Raw genomic sequence first — 23,473 nt, forward strand, 5'->3', positions numbered from 1 at the left:
GCCTCGCTCCAAACACTATGGTCTTAACCACAAAGTTATACTCCCTTTCAAGGTTAACTCAGTTCTGCCTTGACCCAGTTTGTGAACTTGACTGCTAAGGCATCTTCCAGCACTGGTAGTCTAAACTTCTCTCATCTCATAAATTAGTACCAGCCCAGGTGCAGTGTGATTAGCCTGAGAACAGGCTAAGAACAGTAGAATGTAAGTGGTCAGAGTAGAAAATTCAGACACAAATGAATAGGTAAAGACTCAAAAAGTATGATTATAGGGAAACACTTTATTAATTCAAAGAGCCCAATGGCCTTAGATAAGAGAAAAAAAATCCTTAACTGCAAGTTTATCATTTAGTTTAACTATAATTCTTTACAAAATCATAAAAATACCAACTTCCTACACTGGAATATTAACTCCTCATATAATAAAAACTAATTCATACAATGTGAACTAGCTTAGAAGTCTCATGTTAGTTAAATTTTAATTTTAAATGTAAAGCCTTTCTAAATCAAAAGAGAGTGTTGCATGTGCATGAAAAGAAAATATTTTCAGACTTTGACAAAACTTCTTAATGAAAAAAAACATCAAATACCTTTTGGAGGATCTTTGGTGGCACCCCACTCCAGTACTCTTGCCTGGAAAATCCCATGGACGGAGGAGCCTGGTGGGCTGCAGTCCACAGGGTCGCTAAGAGTCGGACATGACTAAGCGACTTGACTTTCACTTTTCACTTTCATGCATTGGAGAAGGAAATGGCAATCCACTCCAGTATTCTTGCCTAAAGAATCCCAGGGATGGGGCAGCCTGGTGGGCTGCCATCTATGGGGTCGCACAGAGTCGGACACGACTGAAGTGACTTAGCAGCAGCAGCTGGTTATCCAGACTTCCAGCGAGGAGCTCCAGAGTAGTCTTATTTGTCATAATGCCTTGGAACAAAAGTCTTTCATTTCTGAGATATATGGTCAGCTGCAGGCTGACTGAGGTAGGAGAACCTCACTGCTAAAGGCTAAAATAACATTCTGAACCATGAATTTATTTGTCAGCAATATTTCAAAGACACATCTATCTGATGACCTGTTGCAGAACTATTTTGAGATGTCCATATGTGGATGTCAAAAGTCAAGAAAGTGTTTATGATTTAGCCATCAGGAATGATCACCTCTATGGAAGCAGAATAACCCTGACCAAGAGCAAGTGCTGCAGATTGAACAAGATGACTTTAGAATTATTAGACAATATATACGTACAGTGGAATATTACTCAGTCATCACAAAGAATGAAATAATGCCATTTGCAGCAACATGGATGGACCTAGAGATCATCGTACTGAGTGAAGTAAGCCAGACAGAGATGCTGAAACAGCATATGACATCCCTTATATATGGAATCTAAAAAGACATGATACAGATGAACTTATTTACTTAACAGAAACAGACTCACAGACTTAAAGAATGAACTTATGGTTGCAGGGAATTGGAGGGAGAATGCAGGGGAAGGGATAGTTAGGGAGTTTGGGATGGACATGTATCCACGGATGTATTTTATCCACGGATGTATTTTAAATGGATAACCAACAAGGTCCTACTGTGTAGCACAGGGAACTCTGTTCAATGTTATGTGGCAGCCAGGATGGGAGGGGAGTTTGGGGGAGAATGGATACATGTATATGGATGGCTGAGTCCCTTTGTCTCCACCTGAAACTATCACATTACTAGTTGGCTACACTCCAATACAAAACAAAAAGTTTAATAAAAAAGAATTATTTGACAAAATTGAAGATATCAAGACACTGAAAGATGTCTATGGCACCCTTCTACCCACACCAGTGATTCCTCTTCTGCCCCTGGTCAGTATTCACATCCTTGCACTCCCTGCAGACCAAGCAGAGCTTCCAGAAGGTGTACAGGGTGCAGGCGGAAAAGAGTAAGGAGTAGCAAAAAGGGAGCTGGATATCAGATGTCCAAAAAGACATTAAGCAAAAAGACAGTAAACAATGGGTGAGCATACTAAAAGGCAAGTTAAAAGAATCAGAGAAATGAATGCCAGTTTAGGACTGAAGATGGGAGGAACAGAAATCCTCCAGATTGAGCACCTTCGGGGACAAACTAGAAACGGAAACATTGGTCAATTGCTAGATATGAAATGGCTCAACTCAAGTGGGAAGGGCTCAGATTTCAACCCTTTAAGCAATACTCAGCCAAGCACTCATCTCTATTGCTAACCCTCCCAGAAATGGCTTCATCCCGGTGCCCCCTCTCTTTGGAGATACTCTAAGAATGACAAAACTCATGTTGACAGCAGCAATACCACTGAGGTTCTCCACAAAATGAATATTTTAAAAAAATTTTTTTAATTTAAATTTGTAAATATTTTTAAATTGAAAAGATAGCCCAGAGAGTGAGAGCTTAAAAATATGAGCGAAAGCTCTGAACAGGCAAAACCCTAGAAAGTGGGGACAAGGCAGACAGGCGAGCAAGGTGATCTGCACATTTTGTGGGGAGGGGTCGGGTTTTTTACTTTTGTTTATTTATTGATCTTTGATGTTTTGATCTGTACATATGTTGACATCAAGACCAGGAGATCTCCTAACTCTCATGGAGAAAATTAGGTTTTTAAAAAGATAATACTTATAATAATAAAACACATTCACAACTATTAGCTCATTTGATCTCCCAAATAATCCTATGAAATAAGTTCAGGTGCTATTATTGTTCCCATGTTATAGATAATGGAGTGAGATTCAGTAAAAATAAACTGAAATACTGAAGGTCACAGAGCCAGTATACAGCTGACTTCTCCAAGACCAAACGTTATGCTTCACCATTACCTACTGTACGGTCAGGCCATTCAACATGAGTGTGGGGTTCTTCTTTCCTTTATTTATGGCTGTGCTGGGTCTTCATTGCCCCGTGAATTGTGGGATCTTAGTTCCCTGACCAAGGATTGAACCCAAGTTCCCTGTATTGAGAAGGTGAATTTTTAGCCACTGGACCATGGGGAAGTTTCCCAAAGTGGCTGTTCTCTTGCTCTCTTTATATAAACCAGTCCCTGCTTTACTCACATGACTAGCCACTCTTAATGATAGCACTTAAACGGTAACTGCCTATGTGTTTGCCCCTGACCCAGCCGGTAGTTTCCTTGGTAACTGATAAGCCACCCTGATGTCAATTCCCCCTATAAATGGTAGCCTCCTGAGCAGCCTACCCTGAGTAGTGAAGATAGATGCCATGTCCTGCCTGCCGCCTGCGAACACAGTGCGGGTGTAGCTCCAAGATATTTTGTTTCAGGTGTGTAAGACTCCCCTATCTAATAAACCATTGATGTCTGTGTCTCTGGGTTCTTTCTTCAGTCTCAAGGCTGGGCAATTACAAGGCTTGCAGCCCAACAGCCCTACACTAGGCATTGAGACTAACATATAATGAATGTGCTAATTTAATGCAATTATTAATTAATGAATTAATTCAACAAACATGTTTTAATGCCTATTAGGAGCCAGACCAAGGGTAAATCCCTGCTCCCAAGGAGCTTACAGTCTAATGGGAAAGCAAATATGTAAATAGAATTGTAAATTAAAAGTTTTATAAGAATATATGTATGTGTGCTCGCTAAGTAGCTTCAGTCATGTTCAAGTCTGTGACTCTATGGACTGCAGCCTGCCAGACTCCTCTGCCCATGGGATTCTCCAGGCAAGAATCCTGGAGTGGGTTGCCATGCCCCCTCCTCCAGGAGATCTTCCCGACCCAGGGATCAAACCCATGTCTCTTACATCTCCGGCATTGGCATGTGGGTTCTTTGTCCACTACACCTGGGAATCCCATAAGGACATATATATATAAGAAAACATCTAAGTGTGCCCAGCAAATTAGACTGTGTTGTCCTAAAACAAGAGTGGCCAGCTGCCTGGAGTCTAGAAAGAAGTCAAAAGGTAGCTTCTTAACAAGGTGTCTTTCACCAGCTCTGACTGAAGTGCCCAGTACTAGTTATTGAAAAAGAAAAAAAAACACCACTTCTAGTATGCAGAAAAGCAATTCATCCAGTTTCATAACCTGGTAGACATATCCAACCTTTTTTGCTCAAACGCTGAGCTGACCAAACAACCTTTCAAATTTTAGTTAGGAACATTGGGTTGACGCATTCCGGCAAGAGGAAATAAACACCCACTATAAATAACCTGTTGCTATTTATCCTGCCAAAGTCCTCTTTTTGTTGTGAATTAATAGACGCTTGTTCTGGTCTAGAAAGCACCTGTGGCAGACCTATCATGAGTCAATTTTTATACCAGTGTCATCCAGTGGAACTTTCCATGACTATGCTCAAAAGGGTAGCTGGCCAAATGTGGCCATTAAGTGCTTAATAAGGAGCAACTAAGGAAATTATTTATAATGTTATTTAATTTTAATTAATTTAAATAGCCATGTGTAGCTAGTGGCTACTATCTTGGACGTCATAGCTCCAGACCCTTGGTACTCAAAATGTGCCCTGTGGATCAGCAGTGTCTGCATCACAGAAAGTTATTAGCTTTTTAGAAATGCAGGATCTCAGGCCCCACCTGCAACCTAGGATTCAGAATCTGCATTTTAACAATATCCCCAGGTGATCTGTATGCACATTAAAATTTGAAAATGGCAAGGTTACTTCTGAATGACCTAAAAAATTTTTTTAAGGGATTGACCACCATATCTGTGGTGACCTCTTCAACTTGTAGACACCCACATCTGAGGCCAGTGTCCAGCATAAAAGACCTTCTTTGTATCTGTCTCTCATCCATCCATAAACATAGTGAACAGGAAAAGGAGAAAGCCTGGTATACTGAGTCTTAGGAAAGTTCATACAGGATATGGGAATGGGATGGAAAGAGCAAGAGTTTTTCAGGGATACCTCCACAAAATAAAATGATGAAATTTCCTAGATGATTATTAAACATGGATGATGGGTATATGGGCATTCATAGGACTATTTTCTTTGGTGTATGTTTGAAATTTTTCAAAATTGAAAAATAGACGTGATTTTTAGAGATGATGAATGTGATATCCAGCCTCCAAAGATCATCTTCTCCTGTGTTCATACTTTGTGTAGTCTCCTGCAAAAATGAATCGGGACTGATTCTCGTGACCAAAGTGGAGGTGACAGGTGTGGCCTCAGGAAGCTAAGTCCTGGTGACTTCTGCCTTGTTCTCTCTTGGATCTCTTGCTCTGAGGGAAATTAGCTACCGTGCTGTGAGGAAACTCAGTCTCGTGGAGAAGACTTTATGGACAGGAGTCAAGGCCTCTGGCCAGGAGCCAGCCCATCACACAAGTGAGCCATGGAACTGAGCCTCTGCAGAAGTTGATTCTCCAGCCCCAGTCAAGACTTCCATTGACTGTAGCTCCATTTGACTGCAACTACCAAGTCAGAACTGCCTTTCAAGCCACTCCTGAATCTCTGACCAACAGAAATTGTGAAAGGCAATAAATGTATATTCTTATATTAAAACAGTGAGTTTTGGGGTAATTTTTATGCTGTAATAAAGAACTAATACAATATGACTTCAAAATTTCCCACCCCCTCAATACCTTCCCTATCTTATCACTGATGCCTGAAATAAATAGGAAAGACCTTTTCACACTGTGCATAGTGTTAACATGCTAATACCCCTTGAAGGCTGGGAGCCGAGAAATTGATGCTTTCAAATCGTGGCACTGGAGAAGACTCTTCAGACTCCCTCGGATTGTAAGGAAATCAAACCAGTCAACACTGAAGGAAATCAGCTCTGAATATCCATTGGAAGGACTGATGCTGAAACTGAAGCTCCAATACTTTGACGCAAAGAGCCCAATCACTGGAAAAAAGCCTGATACTGGGAAAGATTGAAAGCGAAAGGAGAAGGGAGTGGCAGAGGATTAGATGGTTAGATAGCATCACCAACTCAACAGACATGAATCTGAGTAAACTCTGGGAGACAGTGGAGGACAGAGGAGCCCCGTGTGCTGCAGTCCATGGGATCACAAAGAGTTGGACACAACTTAGCAACTTAACAACAACATAACCCCTTGAAGAGATAATACATTCCCTTAAATTTATGGTAAAATATGGGACAGATATAAATTCTTTCCTTTTAAAACTCTTAGCAGGCTAATGTATTGAGACATTAATTTCAGTCTTGCTCTTGTTGTTGTAAGAAACTAGAAAGAATAGAAAGGTAAATTCTCCCTCAGGTTCTAGCATCTGAAGAACAGCTAAAGTTTTAATTATAAGATCTAGACTCTGCTTATATGTCCTTCTTCCCATGCCCAACCCTAAAACCCACACTGCTTAACAGCTTCTTGGTGTTTCAGGGATTACCCTAAAGATGACAAGCCTCTCACCCCCTTCATTTTGAGGATTAGGTAACAGAGAAACTATGCTGGAATTGCCCCATGAAGGAAGTGGAAAGAAATTATACTGGTTTAGGAAGACGGCAAGTGGCCAGGCCTAAAGGAGGAATGAGTTCCCCCAGGCTGGGAAAGATGTTTGAGCTTCCAGAAATGGAAACTTGTCCCTGGCTTGTACAAAATCGGGTTGTGTATGTGTACGTGCGTGTGCGTGCGTGCGTGCGTGTGTGTGTGTGCGTGTGTGTGACACAGAGTGAGAGATTGCTTCACAGGGTGTACCCCTACTCCTGCCCAACCAGCTTGTAGGTTGTAGAGCTGTACCCTTTAAGGGGTACCCATGGGTCGTGGTATCAAGTCTTAAGAAAAAGGCCCTTCTCCAAACCTTTTCCCAAAATGTTGGTGAAGAGGAATTTATAGGGCCTAGACTCCATCTTAGGCCTGTTCATGCTGATCGTGCTCGGCCACCTTTCCAATGGACTCTGAACCTCTGTGCCTGAACTTCAGTGCCTGAACTCTGAACTTTAGTGCCTGTGAAAACTACAGAAGGATAAGACCCCCTCCAGACAGGAGAACCTTGAAGATCGTATCTAGGTTAGACATCGCCCAAGAGAAAACATACACTAATCACCTCTTCCTCCAGACAGGCCTAAATTTTTCTGTATCTATCAGAGTGTAACCTCAGGTTTATTGATTATTGGCTAATTGTTTGAGCACATGAGCACATAGCACGTGAATGATGGGTTTATTGGGATTGTATTTTCCTTGGTTTATGTAAGTCTCAAGGAATTTGGGGTGGTGGGTTCCGACACGTACACATAGGGTATAAAAGGTTTTCACAAATGCTGGTCGGGGTCCTTAGCTAAGAGGAGACTCTGCCTTGGGCCCGCGGGTGTAATAAACTGCACTGCACTACCTGCATTGTCCTTCTGAGTGAGTTTGTTTCCTGGAACGCGTGGCTACAACATTGGAACTTCACAACCCTAGCGAGAGGGGAGGGAGTACCTCAGGAACGTGACTAATGAATTTCCCGCCAACATTGACAGCTGGGAGCTGAGCCAGATTTTTCTAATTTGTAATATTAGAAGACATGTGACGCGTCTCGGCCTGGAGTCAACTGCAGCGAATTCACTTCAGTTAGACCTACTTTTCCTGAGAGCGGTTTGGTAAGTAGAAGGGTGGGGGTTGGGGGGATGAAGAGGATGGAAAAAGGTGGAAGAAGTAACCGGAAAACTAAGGGGCCAGACAGTTTCCTTCTCCAGGTCGGGAGAATGAGCAGCGCGCGGCCGCCCATCCAGCTCCGACACAAACACACGCACGTGCGCCCCGCCCCCGCCGCGCGCACGCGCCCCGAAGCTCGGCGGTGGCGACGGGCGCGCGCGCGGTGCTCGCTGCCCCCACGCCGCTCCCTGCGTTCTGATCGCTGCGTCTCCAGCTCCCCGCACCGCTGCGCGCCTGCCCCGCGGATCCGGAGACGGCGGCCGTGATCTGGGGGCTCCGACGGCGCCGCGCTGGGGGAGCGGAGCGGAGCCCGGCGCGTCCCTGGGAGGCGATGTGACCGGGAGCGGGCCCCTGCGTAAGGCGGGCGCCGCGGCAGGCCAGCCGGTGAGGCGCTGCTAGGGGAGGCCGCGACGGAGCTCCCGGACCCGCCATGGGCTGAGACACGTCCTCGCCGAGCAGGTGCAGTGATCAGAGGTCCCGGGGTAGCGGCGGGGAGGCCCCCTCAACAGGCCCCTTCAGCCAGGTTAGGACTCCCCCTGCCCAGCCTGTGCGGGGTCGACCTTCCCTCAGCTCCTCCCCAAAGGCTCTGCTGACCCCGCCTCCAGACCTGGGCCCTGCAACCTCTGTGACCCCAGCAGCCCCTGACATCCCGGGAGATCCCGGCCTTCCACTCCTGTTACCCAAGCCTGGTAGGCCCTTGTGCTCACCTCCTCCTCGGTCCCAGTATTTTGAGCCCCCCGCCCCCAAGGTACCTGGGAACAACTCAGCGTCGCTTCCTTTCTCTTCTAGCCCTACGAGGGGTGGTGTGGGGTGGGTAGGGGGGAGGAGAGCAGAAGGAGGGAGACTGGGTCCTTCCCTCCAGAGATCCTGGTGACCACAAACCTATACTCTCTCTTAAGCCTGTAATGAAAGTGACCCTTCCTTACCCCACCAGAACATGCCCGGGTGATTTCGTACCAGGTCTTCCTTGCGGCCTTCTTCGCCCTCCGCAGTGACACTATGCAACCCCAAGGAGACCTGCGAGGCCTCTGGCTCCTGCTGCTGTCCCTGTTCCTGCTCGTCTTTGAGGTGGCCAGAGCTGGCCGGCCAGTGGTGAGCTGTCCTGCCGCCTGCCTGTGCGCCAGCAACATCCTCAGCTGCTCCAAGCAGCAGCTGCCCAACGTGCCCCACTCCCTGCCCAGCTACACTGCCCTCCTGGACCTCAGCCACAACAATCTGAGCCGTCTGCGGGCCGAGTGGACCCCCACGCGCCTGACCCACCTGCACTCCCTGCTGCTGAGCCACAACCACCTGAATTTCATCTCCTCTGAGGCCTTTTCCCCGGTTCCCAACCTGCGCTACCTGGACCTCTCCTCCAACCAGCTGCGGACGCTGGATGAGTTCCTGTTCAGCGAACTGCAGGTCCTGGAGGTGCTGCTGCTCTACAATAACCACATTATGGCAGTGGACCGCTGCGCCTTCGACGACATGACCCAGCTGCAGAAACTCTACTTGAGTCAGAACCAGATCTCCCGCTTCCCTCTGGAACTGGTCAAGGAAGGAGCCAAGCTCCCCAAACTAACGCTCCTGGACCTTTCCTCCAACAAGCTGAAGAACTTACCATTGCCTGACCTGCAGAAGCTGCCCGCCTGGATCAAGAATGGGCTGTACCTACACAACAACCCCCTGCACTGCGACTGCGAGCTCTACCAGCTCTTTTCCCACTGGCAGTATCGGCAGCTGAGCTCTGTGATGGACTTTCAGGAGGACCTGTACTGCATGAGCTCCAAGAAACTGCACAATGTCTTCAACCTGAGTTTCCTCAATTGCAGCGAGTACAAGGAGCATGCCTGGGAGGCCCACCTGGGTGACTCCTTGACCATCAAGTGTGACACCAAGCAGCAGGGGATGACCAAGGTGTGGGTGACACCCAGCAATGAACGAGTGCTGGATGAGGTGGCCAACAGCACGGTGACCGTGTCCAAGGATGGCAGTCTTCATTTCCACCGGGTGCAGATTGAGCATGGGGGTGTGTATACCTGCTATGCCATGGGGGAGGCTTTCAATGAGACCCTGTCTGTGGAGTTGAAAGTGTACAATTTCACCTTGCACGGACACCACGACACCCTCAACACAGCCTATACCACTCTTGTGGGCTGTATCCTCAGTGTAGTCCTGGTCCTCATATACCTGTACCTCACTCCGTGCCGCTGCTGGTGCCGGGGTGTTGAGAAACCTTCCAGCCATCAGGCAGACAGCCTCAGTTCTTCCATGCTTAGTACCACACCCAACCACGACCCTATGGCTGGCGGGGACAAGGATGATGGTTTTGACCGGCGGGTGGCCTTCCTGGAACCTGCTGGACCTGCGCAGGGTCAAAACGGCAAGCTCAAGCCGGGCAACACCCTGCCAGTGCCTGAGGCGACAGGCAAGGGCCAGCGGAGGATGTCGGATCCGGAATCGGTCAGCTCGGTCTTCTCTGATACGCCCATTGTGGTGTGAGCAGAATGGGTTGGTGGGGAGATTCTGCCCCAGGAGAGGTAATGCGCCCTTGAAGGATGTGAGGGGGTGGAAGAGAGGGCTAGCTGCCCAAGGGAGTGGGTTCCCCTCGAACTCAAGGGAATTGGCCACAGGTACAACAGCAGGCAAGACCCCAAGCAGGGTGTGGCTGCCATGATTTTCAAACGTGGATATACTAATCCTCAGGCAAATACGACACCCCTTCCCAGAGCCCTGACAGTTCTCAAGGTGGTGGAAGAAGAGGGTGTCTGCTGGTGGGAACGAGGAAAGGGGTGAAAGAGCAGATCCCCTAAACTTTCTTGAAGTCATCCCTAGCTGCTTCAGAGAAAATCATTTGGGAAAAAGTCACTTTTTTCCTTTCTCTGCCCACCCACACCTGTGCTGTTGTGTGTACTGGGGGGAGCTTCCACAGGAGCCACATTAGGGAAGAGCTAGATTGTCTTCCTTGGCCAGGAAGCCACGCGTCACAGCTGGGGAAATGGGAAACCTTTGGGAAAAGAAGTCAGGAAAAGGCTGGGACCTCAATAACATTCCCCAAAGCTGTTGTAAGACTTCCTAGGAACACCTTCCTCTTTCCAGAGGAGCACTGGGTGCATGGGTCTTCGCAGGAGCTTGGCCTGTTGCCTGTCAGATATGGCAACAATGTGAGATGCGGTATCTGTGTCTTGTCCTGTGACCAGTGGCACAGAGGGGTACAGCATGAACCAAGGGGTCCCTGTGACAGTATAGATGCCAGCACAAAACCTGTAGATGGGGGATAAACTCCAGATTGGAACCAGTTGGTGAAACTCTTGGTTAGCATCTGATTCCCAGCACCCATGTGCCGGGTCAAGGTGTGGGGTGCTGGAAGCAGAGTGTCTGTGGATGCCTGCCACAGACGTGGGGTGAGGGCCTCTTTGCACGAGGAGGTGGACATTAAACCAGCCACTGTTACGTAGCATCTGGTGGAATCTACCTGATTTTCTGTGTATGGCATCTCTTCATTTGTTCTCCTGAGAGGCTCAGGTAGAATTCTGAGTGTTCCCTAATATGCTGCTCTGCAAAAGAAGGAGTCCAAGAAGTCTGGCCCCAGCTGGCTTAGCTTGGACTCAGGGATGGAGGGGACCAGGCAGACATCTCCTTTGTGCTGACAAAGCCGCCTTGCTCCTCTCTTAGAGATCTCACCCCTGCTGCAGAGCTGGAGCATGGGATTCATCTGCGGGGCTGGAATCAAGTGGTCCCTGCCACAGAGGAATGGCGGTTCGGAGGGTGGCTTAGAGTTCTGCCCTCTCCGCAAGGTTACAGACAGTCTTGTAACAGAGACAGTCAGTGGCACTAAACTTTCAGGAGACCCTCTCAGCCAGAGGTGTGCACAGTTGTCAGACCAGAGGAACTTAAGAACAGGCCCAACATTCCATTCCATCAAAGTGGCAGAATACTTTGAGCATAGAGGTGGCCACTTCCTTTGACTCTACTGCAGGCCCTGGGGGTTGGTGGCTCTGAGCTTTGGCAAGGGGACATGAAGGGCAAAGGTAAAAATGTTCTCCGACGTTGGTTTTTTCAGTCTGTCCCCTCTCTCCCACCAAGTCCCCTGTCCTTAGAAGTTCTCCAGCTCTTCCAATTTTCCAATCTGCTATTTAGGTTCCAAGAAGTGTCATTTACCTGTGGGTGAAGGCTGCTTGCTAGGAGGTCCTAACTCCCACTGCCTGTTAAGATCCGAGGTGGGGACTGGAACTCAACATCTTCCCCTTGTCTGTTGCTGGGATGTCCAGACCGCTGTCCATCCTTTATTAGTAACCTAGCTTTGTCGAGAGAGGTGCAGCGTTTCCCTCAAGTACTTGCATGCTCATAGGGATGCATGCTTATAGGTCTGCACGCACCCCAGAACCTTGACTTCCATCAGGATGATTCTTCAGTCCCCACTAATGTCCACTTCCGGAGTGGTTTCTACTTACGTGCACTTCATGCACATGATTTTCTTGCCCTGTAGGAGACTGTGACCATGCCAGGCTCTGCAGATACAAACTTTTGTACTTTCGATTTCTGAATTGCCTAAATCTTCACCCCACATCTCTGTGGCACTCTGTAAAGCCCAGAGTTAGGAGAGCTGCAGGTTGAAGAGAAGGGTTGATGAGGAGCAAGCTGGCTCTTCAGACTCCTCAGAAACCTTCCTTAGAGTAATGGTATGTCAGAAATCAATGTAAAACTAGGTCAGTGACAGATCCAGAAGAACACTGGCAGGGGACCAAGCAGCTGTAAGTTGCTCTTCCTATGTTAACTGCCCTAGTAAGCTAGAGGCAGGAGGGAAAAATTGTGTGGTCATATTCCAGAGACTTCTAAAGATTCTGACACTGAAGCAATAGGAACCAGGATCCCCTCCTCAGACTTATCAGAGAAAATCTCACCTCCAGGCAGCATCTTCCCCTCCCATCATCTAGGGCTCTGAAAAATCTTTCAAGTGGATGTCAGATGAAGTAGGTCCTCTGGACATCCTGAGTTCCCAAGGACTAGGAAGGCCATTTTCCTCCTAAGTCCTACCCAGTTTAGGGCATGAGGCTCTTAGTCTCCCCACTGTATCCACTAGGTTAGCCAGGACCTACCAGTTTGAGAGCCTGGTAGGTGTTCCTGGCTTCCCCACCAAGAGACTGAACTGATTGGCCTCTTCCCATGGTTTCAGTGACTAGAACCCAAAGGTAGCTTTCTACTTGAGGGATTGGGTACTCAGCAGATGTAAGCTCACTGGAACCCTATGTAGGAAACTGCCAGGTCTGGTTATAAGAAAAGGTCAAGCGATCACCCCCAACCCCATCAGTCAACCAGACATGTCTCCCAGGAAGCAGGAGTCCCTGGAGACAAGAGTATGTCAGGGCTGTACAATCTGTGTGATTGTGATCTTCTTTCTTTCCCTATATTTATGAGGCTCCTAAGAGGGAGCCAGGAGTGGGGAGACCCCAGCTGGGGAGAGTGAAGGCGACTGATTCCAGTTCTCCGTGTGTCCTTACCTCTGTACTTCCTTGTAGCCCTGCTGGCGAAGTGAGCAGGCCTCCCCATGTCCAAGATCCTAGTCCTCCCACTTGTGTACTCCCAGGCTGGCAAACCTTGGAGCCTCTGGGCTCTGAAAACTAGACAATGATCATTAAAACCTGGCTTGAGTCTCTGTTCTGGCGTAGTCTGTGACTGGTTTATCTTTTCAGCCTGTGGGGAGGGTTCACAGCACCTCAGAAGGGTGCAACCTGTCTAGGGGTAGAATAGTTAAATGCTGTTGTGAGAGCATGGGTAGAGTCCACATCGAGGCGTGAAGATAGACCAGGGGTCAGCCAGCCTTTTCTGTGAGGGGCCAGACAGGAAACATGTTAGACTTTGCAGCCCATATAGCCTCTGTTACAGCTCCTCAGTGATGCCGTTGTGGCAAAAAGGTATAGAAAGTGCACAGACAGACGGTGGCTCTGTTCCAGTCAACTTTATTTATGGACATTGAAATGTGATTTTCGTATCATTGTAACATGTATTGGAGGGTTTTTTCCAACCATATATAAATGCAAAAACTCTTACTGGCTCACAAACCACAAAAAACCAGGCAGCAAGTTGGTTTTGGCCTGTGGACAAATTTGCCAACCCAATGTTCTCAAAAGAAATGTCATTGACACTTTAGCAGGAGTCTAGAAATTCCATGACTTGGGGCTAGAGCCTGTAGATAATGAAGGCTTTCTGGATCCCTGGGGAGGAGGGTTGTCTCCCTGAAGAACCCTCTTGAAAGTCTGGATCAAGCCTACAAACTGTCCGTGGAAAATATTTGAATTGGGTTAAAAGAAATGATGGTGAGCAGCTTGGGTCCGCAGTATTTTGATTATTACCAATATATGTTCGTGTTGTGAGTGGTAACCATCTTAGTTTGGCTTAAAGTATATTAGTCTAATGGGCAGGTGGTATTCATTGACAATGTAATGTGTCCTAGCATTGCATTGAACAGAGAAATGCAGTCCCCGCTTTCTTGGTACAGAAGACAGCCTATCAGAAATTGGCCCAGATTCTACTGAACTCTGAATAGGCAGTTTCTTGGTACTTCTGGAAGGGGACTGTCATGGTAGATTCCCAAAACGGAGGGGAAATGGCATAACAAAAAAAGAAATGAAAAGAATCAAAATTGGGGGAATTCCGTGGCTGTCCAGTGGTTAGGACTTGGCATTTTCACTGCCCAGGGCCTGCCTGGGTTCAGTCCCTGGGTGGGAAACTAAGATCCCACAAGCCGCGCAGTGCAGCTGAAAAAAATAAAGAATCAGAACTTGAATAATTACCTCATTTATTACAACTGCTAAAATCTTGACTGAAAGGTGGTCGTCTTCTGTCTGGAAAGTTGACTTTTTCTTTTCATGAGGGAACAACTAAAGAGTGAGGGATGGAGACGCCTCACAGCCAGTCACGCCGGACATATCAACCCTGGCAGCAGATGAAATGACTGATGTTGACGCCAGGCTGCCCCCCCCCACCCCCCCGAGTCTACACATATTTGGTATTTTTAAAATTTTTTCAAAGCAGTTTTTGCTATGGCTGAGTTTAGCCAAGAGGACGAGCTGGTAAAGAGAACAGGTCTGGGGAAGAAGACCACTGAAAATCCTCCCCTCTGTTTTGGCCTGTGTCAAGCCCTGTCTCTGCGCCTAGGAAGTTTTGATACTCCTTTCTCCATCATCCCAAGGCTACATCTCTTCAACCCTCCCCATCCCCCTGCCCGTCCCCAAGAAGTTCCATAAATTCTGGCCAAGACGGTCTGCCATGTCTTGCGGCTCTTCCCCTAGCTCCTCTTAGGTGGCACTGCGGGAGAATAGAAACGGTAAATTCGATGGTTATCTTTTAGAACAGAAAATGAGAGTTCGGTGGATTGGCCAGCCTGGTGTCTCTCCCATCTGATCTCTCAACTCCTTCCCTTTCTGCAGTTGTAACTCTTGGGCCCCTTATCTTGTCCCTGAAGCAACCACTGAAGGAGCTTCACTTGCCCCACCCACACTGCAGAAAAGACTCAGGACCATTCAGTGGTATGGTCAGCTTGTTTGGTCTGGCTACAGGGAGCCTACGCTGGATGCTTCCTCTCCCCAGGGCTGAGAGAGGAAAGCTAAAGCAGCTGCCACATCAGGCCCCATCATCAGGCATATAGCCTGTTGTGTGGAAAACATCAAGTGGTGAAGATACTTAGACCTGCTCTGAGGCCTTCCAGTTGACATCAGCCTGGTTACAGTCCCAGAATCACAGCGGGTGTGGAGAGAACCAACCTTTAGGACACAGATAGGACCCTGCAAGGACTTCTAGGTGCCCTACAGCACTAGCATACTTAAAGTAAGAGTCGCTGACCCCAGAGTTGGAGGCTTGTATGCATATGTGTCTGCAAACACACACACGGAGCGCCGCAGCTGGATAGAACTTCATCCTGCTTTTCCTTCACCTCCCACTGCTCCTTCCCTTGGCCATAGTTTGCTTTAGGTGTGGACCTCAGCAGAAAGGTCTAGCCCAGTCCTGGGAATCCTTAGAAAGCACTGAGAGATAAAGGGGGAATCTGCCTGAAAGCCAAGGGTGCCGGGGGGCCTCATGAATACTCAGTGAGACAGAGTTGAATCCTCTGATACCAGAGGATAGAATCACCTGAAGTAGCTACTTAAAATGCTTTCAAAAGAGGTTTCACAAAATCTAGGAAATTCTGATAGAAGCAGGTAGATTTAAAACTGGGACTTATTCCCTGCACACTGGTGAGTTAGTCAAGGCTTCTGGGTGAGTGGGTGGGTAGGGAGAAGGTCATCTTACTGGAAGGAATCTGCCTGCTTTAAGCTGAGCTGGAGACCATCTACATTAAATCACCCTCCGGAGCAGTTCTGGGGCACTGTCCTCCTGCCTTTCAGTTGTGTCTTCCCTGTGTCTACACTGGTGACAGTTGTTGAGGCCATGACCACAATGCCTGATCAGTGTTTCATTCCTGGATCCCAGGATAGGGGAGGAAAAACACCCAAGATTAAACAATACTGAAGCCTCCATGCTACTGGCAATCCACTCCAGTACTATTGCCTGGAAAATCCCATGGACAGAGGAGCCTGGTAGGCTACAGTCCATAGGGTCGCAAAGAGTCGGACACAACTGAGCAACTTCACTTTCACTTTCCATGCTACTATGGTGCCTGCCTCTCTGGGTCCACTCTAGGAAGACTGCTGACTGTTCTCAAACCAATGGAATGGAAAATATCCTCAAGTTAAACATAACTGCTTTCATGGTGCATGTGCTTGTGTGTGTGTTAATTCCAATAATGTCCTTTGAGCAGGAAAGGACAGTGATCCTACTCCAAGAGCCTGAAACAAGGAAGGAGAAACAAAGCTGTGAACAAGCCAGGGGCTGTGCCTCGCAGCTTCCCAGCTCCACCCTGGGTGAGGGCCTGTGGCTCCGGGGGCAACCAGAGAGCTGGTGTGGCAGTGTGGGTCTGCTGCTGCTCCTCCCTTCCTGGCCTGTCTGCTCCACCTTTCCCTGGGAAGAGCAGGATCAGCCAGGAGAAACTTAGGTAGACTTGCAACCAGGAGCTCCAGGCTGGACCTGGGGCATAATCAGAATGACTCCAGATCTGCAATCAGCCCCATGACTTGAACACATCAGCTGGCAGCAACTTAGGACAAGCTTCACTAGAGTCATAGCTTCCATAGCACTCCTGACCTTGCATCCAGGAGGAAATGTCTGTGTTCTCTGATGGTGGCCAGCAACACAACCTCTCTGAGACTTGGATCCCCTAAGCATCATTATCCATAACTATTTATTACCTCCCTAAAAGAAGTATAAAACCCAGAGCCAGGCTGAGTAAGAGATAAGGACAGGAACATCATAAGCCGCCTGTTTACATGTGTTTACTACTTTGAACATCCCAATGCCTGTTACCATGCATTCTGTCATCTAACATTCACAACATCCCTGTGAGACAGGTCATGTAGTAAGTGATTTGCCTGTGGGCACACCAGTGTCAGGGTCTGGGTAAACCCAGACTGCAAGTTTCCTAGCTCCCGGATCGATGTGCTTTTCATTTCATGATACATAGGCTTTTTATGCCAACCAAAGGCAGGGGCAACGGGAGCACTAAACCAGGAGCCTCCCTGCTCCCTAAGCCTGCAGAGAGTCCTCAGAAATGCTGAGGGAGTCAGAGGTGTCCCCTGGAGGCTGAGACAGGTCAACAGAAGGCTAGGCAGGAGTACTAGAGATTCAAGGCTAACGACCATCAATGCCACTCCCAGAGTCAGCAAAGCATGCACTGTGTCCTTTTGTCAGGTGAAAAGACCTGACTGGTTTACTCAGACAACGCCCAGGGATGCTTCCAGGAGGAAGGCAGGCTCAAAGCATGGCTGGGAGGTAAGGCTTCTGACCCCTCCTCCTTCTGCAGCCCAGGAAGAGGGGGAAGGTGAGGGCTGGCTGACTCAGTCTGCAAGTGCTTGGAGATCTGGAGCTCCAGATCTGAAAGGCCCCAGCCCTGTTCAGCTAATGATTATTATTAACTCTGAGCAGGCCTTGGCATAGCAGCCAGCTGGCTCTGGGAGAATGCCTGGATCTCCGACAGTGAGGTTTTAAAAACAAGACCCATGGCAGCCATGCCTGGTGTGGTGGGGGTCGGGGGGGAGGACAGGCTAGTGTCAGAGAGTGGGGAGGGGTAGTCTGCCCTGTGAGAGGGTGGGGCCAGGAGGTGGCACAGGCTGGCAAGATACCGTTAATGCAGCTGAAAAGCCCAGAAGGTGAGGCTGGGAGACTTCCCCACACAGAGCTCCTGCCATTCAACACCACCCCCAGTGGGGGGTGGGGGAGTGGAGTATGGAGGGGAAGGGTGGCCAAGGGAAAGATGGGGGCTTGGGTGTGGCATCTGAATCCAGAATGGTAATCTTATTACCATCTGGATTTGGATACAAAAACCATCTATATTTCTAATGTCCTCAAGGTTGAGTTTGAATGTAATCATATTTGGAATCAGGACTCAGTGAGCCTGATATGCAAATTTGTGCAAATGACATGGAAATTTAAAAAAGTCTCGAGCACCCTGGCTTTTATTTTTAAAGGCAAAAGAGGCTGGCTACTAGCAGCTTTGCTTAGTCAGACAAGGGCAAAAGGGCAGCCGTTTGTTTCTCCTTCAAGACTTCTGCTTCATTTCTGAGGAGCCCAGATAATACCACAGATGGGGAGACACTGGATGGTGGCGGGGGGGACAGAGGGTGCAGGGGGAGGAAACACAAGCAGGAGGCATATGCAGCCACCAGCTACTGAGATCCCAGCTGGAGGAAGAGTGCCCTGGCACTGAGGTCTAATGGCTGTCCAGCTGCTGCCCTGGGATGGGAGGGCAGGTGGTGATGGAAGGAGCAAGGAGCGGAGGGGAGGGAAGTCCCTCCACAATCTGGCCAGCTGGGAAGAAGGACTCCTCCTGGTGACCTCCTCCCAATACTGCAATCAGACTGGCTAAGCAAGCGGAGACCACCTGTGCCCCCCTCTCTGCCCTGTGCCCCTGCCCACCCCCAGCCGGGGCCTACCGGTCAGAGAAGTGACAGCTGGGACCCCTTCCTCCTGCAGAATATAAATGACTTCCCCCTTCCTTTCAGGGCTGGGAATAGACATCAGCTGGCACTGCCCACGCAAACTGCCGGCTGTCAGCCCGCCTGCCCGCCCACCATCCCCCGCACCACCTGGGAGGAGGCAACACCTCAGGCAGGCTCGGGCTCTCTGGTGTTGCCTGCTTGGCTCCCCGAGCAAGCTCACCCAGCCTTCCTACCCTGCTGGAGACAGAACGAGACCCCCAGCACTGACTGTACAGGCCAGCAGAGAGGGACTCCCTGGCCAGAATGACCCGAGGTGACAATCTCCTCCATGCACCCCCAGTAGCCATCTCTCCGAAGGTCAACCATAGTGGAGAGCTGGAAAGTGGGAAAAGGGCAATGAAAGAGACAGGAGTAACCAGCAGGGGGCCCCTTGAGATGCTCAGGGTCTGGGGCGCTTCTAGGAGATGCCATCTGACCCAGCACAGTCTGCTCTGAGGACCCTTCTGCCCCTGCCATTCTCATGCCTGTCCTGTCGAATCATACCGACCTCCCTGCTGCTGAGTCACCCACGGAGGAGGTCTGGAATCTTCTAAAGGCCTGGGATAGACAAACTATTGCTATCTGGGAACACCTCCCCCTGCTCCTGGGACCTCAAATTCTAGGTCCTACTCCGCAGGTCTCCCAGAGTCACCACTGAGCTCTCTCTACCTGCCTCAATGCTGCTTTCCAGGCTCGGCCATTCTCAGTTTTTGCCATGATCTATGGAGGTCCCAATCCAATGAACAGAGGAGCCTGGCAGCATACAGTCCATGGGGTCGCAAGAGTCAGACACAACTTAGCGACTAAACCACCACCAACCACCACAATGGAGGTCCCAACTCTCTGAATGAGCCAGACCACAGTTAACCAATGTAACATCCAGCTGTCACCAACGAGGGATGAGGGCAGTCTGCGGAACTACTTTCAGTCTGGAACGAGGAGGGGTCTCTGCAGGGAAGAAAGCCCAGCCCTCATTTGCCAGCTGGCACCAAATTCAGCCACCTCTTGGGCCAAAGAGCTGGCAAGAGATGACACTGAAGGGAAACTTAGCTGATGAGGAGAGGAGAACCAGGGAGACTGTTTTCTCTAGATCAGAAGCGCCCTGCCCCATTTCCTTGGCTCTTACTTTGTTCTAAAAGCTTTGGAATAGCTCCAGGAAGCTATGTGCTAAGGCAAGGACCCAAGCCCTAAGAAGGGCAAAACACGAGATGCTCAGGACTGCTCTGCCACTGAGAATGGACGTCTTGTGGTCCCAAGCCCAGATCCCAAGATTAGCTGAAGGAAGTTCTTAGCTGGGCTTAGACACCCAGCCAGGAGCCAAGGCCTGGTTAAGCCGATGCCTTTCTGCTCCTCCAAAAGTTTAAGGTGGCTTTAGTGCCCTTACTGTCTTGGTATTCTGGAGACTTTCACCTGGGCCCCTTCTCTCCACAGCCCCTGATGCTTTGTCCCCTGGTGCAGGGGCCAAATCAGCACAGGTTCTTGGAAAGCCAGGAGACTACATTGGTCCCTCTAGAGGGGTAAGGAGACAATGAATGTAAGAATTACACCCTGAGTCTGATGAGTGGTCCAGCCATGGTTCAGAGCTGGGAAGATGCTCTGTGACATCAACTTGACAGACACTGAATGCTAGGAGAGATTGTTTAGAAACAATCACCCATTACACAGATGAGGAAACTGAGTCCCTGAGACACTGGACTCACATAAGGTTGCACCACAGAGCCTATAAGGACCATACCCATAAAAAAAGTACATTGGCTCTCTCCACTACACTGATTTCTCAAAGTGACCCAAAGAGCTGCTGCCACTCATAAGTTACAAGAATCCAATTTTTCATTAGGCATGCAAGCAAGAAATGACTGCCAGCACCACCCAACACTGCCCTCCCATCAAGAGTGGAGGCTTCAGGATCAAGCTCTCCATCACCTGTCACTTGTGCCCCATCCACTTCCCCGTTCTGGCCCACTGAGTCATCTGTCAGCAATGGCAGCTTGGGTTTCTGCAGCCTCCACCCCAGCTAAGACATACAAAAACCCTACCCCTTCTGAAGTGGATCCCTGAAGGTCACTAAAGGAGCCAGTGAAGTCCAAGTCAAGTGTCCCATTTCGATTCAGAGTTTGGAGGAACTCACATTTCCATTTTCTTCCTTGGCAAGTAGGAGCTGGAGATCTGATGCATTATTACCAGGGCTGGATAGAGGGGCAGCACCAGGCACAGGTACCAGGCTGCACCTTTGATCTGAGCCTGGAACCACACAGAGTGCATGCCCAGAAGCACTGTTACTGTAGCCATCAGGTAGACCACCAGTCCACATGTCAGATGGTAGAGCTTGAGACGAGCCACCCTCGAGACCCTGGCTGCCCGGGGACACAGGAGGCAAAGTCCACACAGTGCCTGGCCGATAGTGGCCAGCAACGTCAGAGCCCCTACCCAGCTGTGCCAGGACGCCAGGTGGGGCAGCTCACTGCGGGTCCTGCTGGAGATGATGAAGCCCAAGCCCAGGGCTGCACAGAGGATGGCTAGGGTCTGCCCTGCCCAGTGGAGTCGGATCCGGGCCTTTCGGGAGCAGAAGAAGAACAGGGAGTGCTCGGGCGAGAAGAGCAGGATGGCCTCAGCCATGCAGAGGCAGAACTGTGAACACAGGAGAGGGCCAGTGAGCCTCAGGCCCGGCTCAGAGGCCTGCAAAAGGGGAGGTGCCCTCACACTTCCAAACAAGGAAGACAGAGGGTTGGGGCTAAAAAAACCTCCCACCAGAACCACCTGCCTCACAGGTAGGCATTTGTGGGCAGAATTGGGAATCCTCGCTTGAGTGGAAGTGTCATCATTCAGGCTGACATTCATGCCCTACCACCCGCCCCACATCCTCAACAGCAAGGACTCTCATTTCTTGACCAATGGGAACAGCAAAATTTAAACCTTCTCCTGAACTCTGGGGGTGGGGAGCAACTGGATAACGCCCCTTCCACTTCCTCTTTTCAGGCCCAGAGTGGAGAAAATAATGGTATCTTCCATGTCCTCCCACCCCATTATACCACCTGATTACCTATAGCCCAGCCCTCCATGTTTCCTGATCTCAGTGGTTGCAAGGAAAGACAGGGCCCTGGGTATTTCCCCCCACCTCTCTGAGCCAAAGAAAGGTTAAGCCTTCTAAAGGCTAGATGCTTCCTTAGGGGCATATCCAAACCAATCACCCAAACTCACCGCCAAGGCCATGAATACAGGGTGCCAGGAGAAAAGACCTAAGAATCAAAGAGAACAGACTGACGGCGGGGCACTATTGGTTCTGCCCCTGTGGCTGGCTGGAGCCCAAAGAATCTGGCTGGAGGGGAAAGGTCAGTGTAGTGTCTTCAACCCTAATCAGTAATCAGGACCTCCAGACAAAGTGGTGCAGCCAAACGGCCTTAGGCTGAGCAACCAAGAGGGCAAACATACCAGTTTGGCCTGGATTCCCCATTCAGCACTTCGCAGCTACCAGCCCAGTCCTAAAATAGACCTGGGCCTCCCTCCTTTACTTGTTGCATCCATGAGGGGCTCTGCTGGTGACGAACTAGTTAGTTCGCTTCAGGCTTCTCCTCTCCTCCCAGCACCCAGAGCCCCACCCTTCCAAGACCCACCCCCAGGACCACGCCCCACCACGCCCTTACTACCCCTCGACAGTCGCCCATCCACTGTGAGTCCCCACTCCACGCCTCTTAGCGATCCAAGCGCAGCCCCTCAAACATCTCGGCTCCGCCCCCTTTCCTGGCTCCGCCCCTCCCTGCACACTCACTGGTTCCTGGCCGGGACAGCACAGTCAGGAAGATGGTGAAGCCCACGGCGACCAGATGCGCCAAGATCCCACTGCCTCTCCGCAGCCAGCGGGTCAGTCTCGGCTCCCTCGGCGGAGCGAGAACCAGACCTACCTCCAGAGACTGCATGGCGGCGCCCGGCAGCCGCACACTCCCAGCTGCCAGGGCAAGTCTTCCGGGTTTGCGATCGCGGAGGCGGCCGCGGCTGCGGGAGAGGCTCCTCCCCGGGACGCCGCCGGCAATGCGGCGGCTCGCCCACAGCGCCCTCTGCAGAGTCGGGGAAAGAGCCTCGGTCCTGCAGAGCCCCGAGGGCAGGAAGCGAGTGGACAGCTCCGGGCCGAGCTTGTTTCTTCAACCAACCTCATTGGTATCTTTATGTCTACACGGGCTTATGGGGCTTATGTCTCAAATAGCCTGTGAAAATTACTTTCATGACAACTGATTTCACCCAAGTCACAAATCTGGTACACAGAACCAAGAGTGTGAAACCAGTTTTGAGCAGTTTTCCAAAAATACTGGATTTCCCTGACTGCCTACTCTCTCCCACCACCCCTCCTTCCGTCTTGTTAAGGGAGTTAGAGTCCCTTCTGCCTACAAGCAAGGAGACTGAAAACAAACGGATAAAGCTAAAAACTAGTGCCCCGTGCCTGGTGAATTAGGGTTTGAGGACCAAAAGAGGGACACCCAACAGTCGTGCCCCCTATCTGCACAGTAGCTGTTGTCCCCAGTGAGACAAATGGAAAATCTAGGGCACTCCCAGCCCTTGCCGCCTGCACACCATCTGCTCAGCCCTGGGGAGCCAGGTGATCCTGAGGGACTAGAACCTCCCACACGCTGGCTGCCTCCCACACCAAGGGGAATTCTGGAAGTGGTCTTACCTTTTCCCTTTCTGCCTCCAGAAAAGGTGTGCTTCCACTTAAGGAGGCCTACCTGGGAGATGCTGCACCCCTTCCTTAAGGGTAAACCCACAGGCCATGGGGCGAGAGACCAAAACAGGCAGTCCCACAGGAATCAGGAACATCCTGAGAGCAATTACCAACTCCACTTCAGCTCCAGTGGTTGAGAAAATGAGGCTACT

At 49.8% G+C, this 23,473-nt stretch overlaps 2 protein-coding genes across 3 annotated transcripts; one reads left to right on the forward strand and one right to left on the reverse strand.

Moving 5' to 3' along the window:
* Nucleotides 1-8,561: 8,561 nt before the first annotated feature.
* AMIGO1 (adhesion molecule with Ig like domain 1) lies at nucleotides 8,562-10,043 on the forward strand. Its single transcript, XM_068966748.1, has one exon. It carries the CDS (start codon nucleotides 8,562-8,564, stop codon nucleotides 10,041-10,043), a length of 1,482 nt encoding a protein of 493 aa, XP_068822849.1.
* Nucleotides 10,044-20,574: 10,531 nt separating this feature from the next.
* On the reverse strand, nucleotides 20,575-22,524 carry CYB561D1 (cytochrome b561 family member D1). 2 transcript variants are annotated; one of them, XM_068966084.1, is made up of 3 exons: nucleotides 22,377-22,524; nucleotides 21,809-21,846; nucleotides 20,575-21,238 (listed from the first exon to the last, which is right to left on the reverse strand). In XM_068966084.1, exons 1-3 carry the CDS (start codon nucleotides 22,522-22,524, stop codon nucleotides 20,735-20,737), a joined length of 690 nt encoding a protein of 229 aa, XP_068822185.1. In that variant the 3' UTR covers nucleotides 20,575-20,734. The 2 variants fall into 2 exon arrangements, with proteins under 2 accessions (XP_068822185.1, XP_068822186.1); XM_068966085.1 differs by lacking the exon at nucleotides 21,809-21,846 and having other exon boundaries at nucleotides 22,510-22,524.
* Between the last annotated feature and the right edge of the window lie 949 nt (nucleotides 22,525-23,473).

Source organism: Capricornis sumatraensis, chromosome 2, assembly GCF_032405125.1.
Source record: "Capricornis sumatraensis isolate serow.1 chromosome 2, serow.2, whole genome shotgun sequence".
Lineage (NCBI taxonomy): Eukaryota > Metazoa > Chordata > Mammalia > Artiodactyla > Bovidae > Capricornis > Capricornis sumatraensis.

Excerpts from the sequence above, each read along its gene's own strand:
- AMIGO1 (XM_068966748.1), top strand. The coding sequence starts at position 8,562 with ATGCAACCCCAAGGAGACCTGCGAGGCCTCTGGCTCCTGCTGCTGTCC.
- CYB561D1 (XM_068966084.1), bottom strand. The coding sequence starts at position 22,524 with ATGCAGTCTCTGGAGGTAGGTCTGGTTCTCGCTCCGCCGAGGGAGCCG. Across the intron at positions 21,847-22,376 it reads GCTGTCCCGGCCAGGAACCA|GTCTTTTCTCCTGGCACCCT; the intron begins GTGAGTGTGCAG and ends TTTGATTCTTAG. Across the intron at positions 21,239-21,808 it reads CTGTATTCATGGCCTTGGCG|TTCTGCCTCTGCATGGCTGA; the intron begins GTGAGTTTGGGT and ends CTGTGTTCACAG.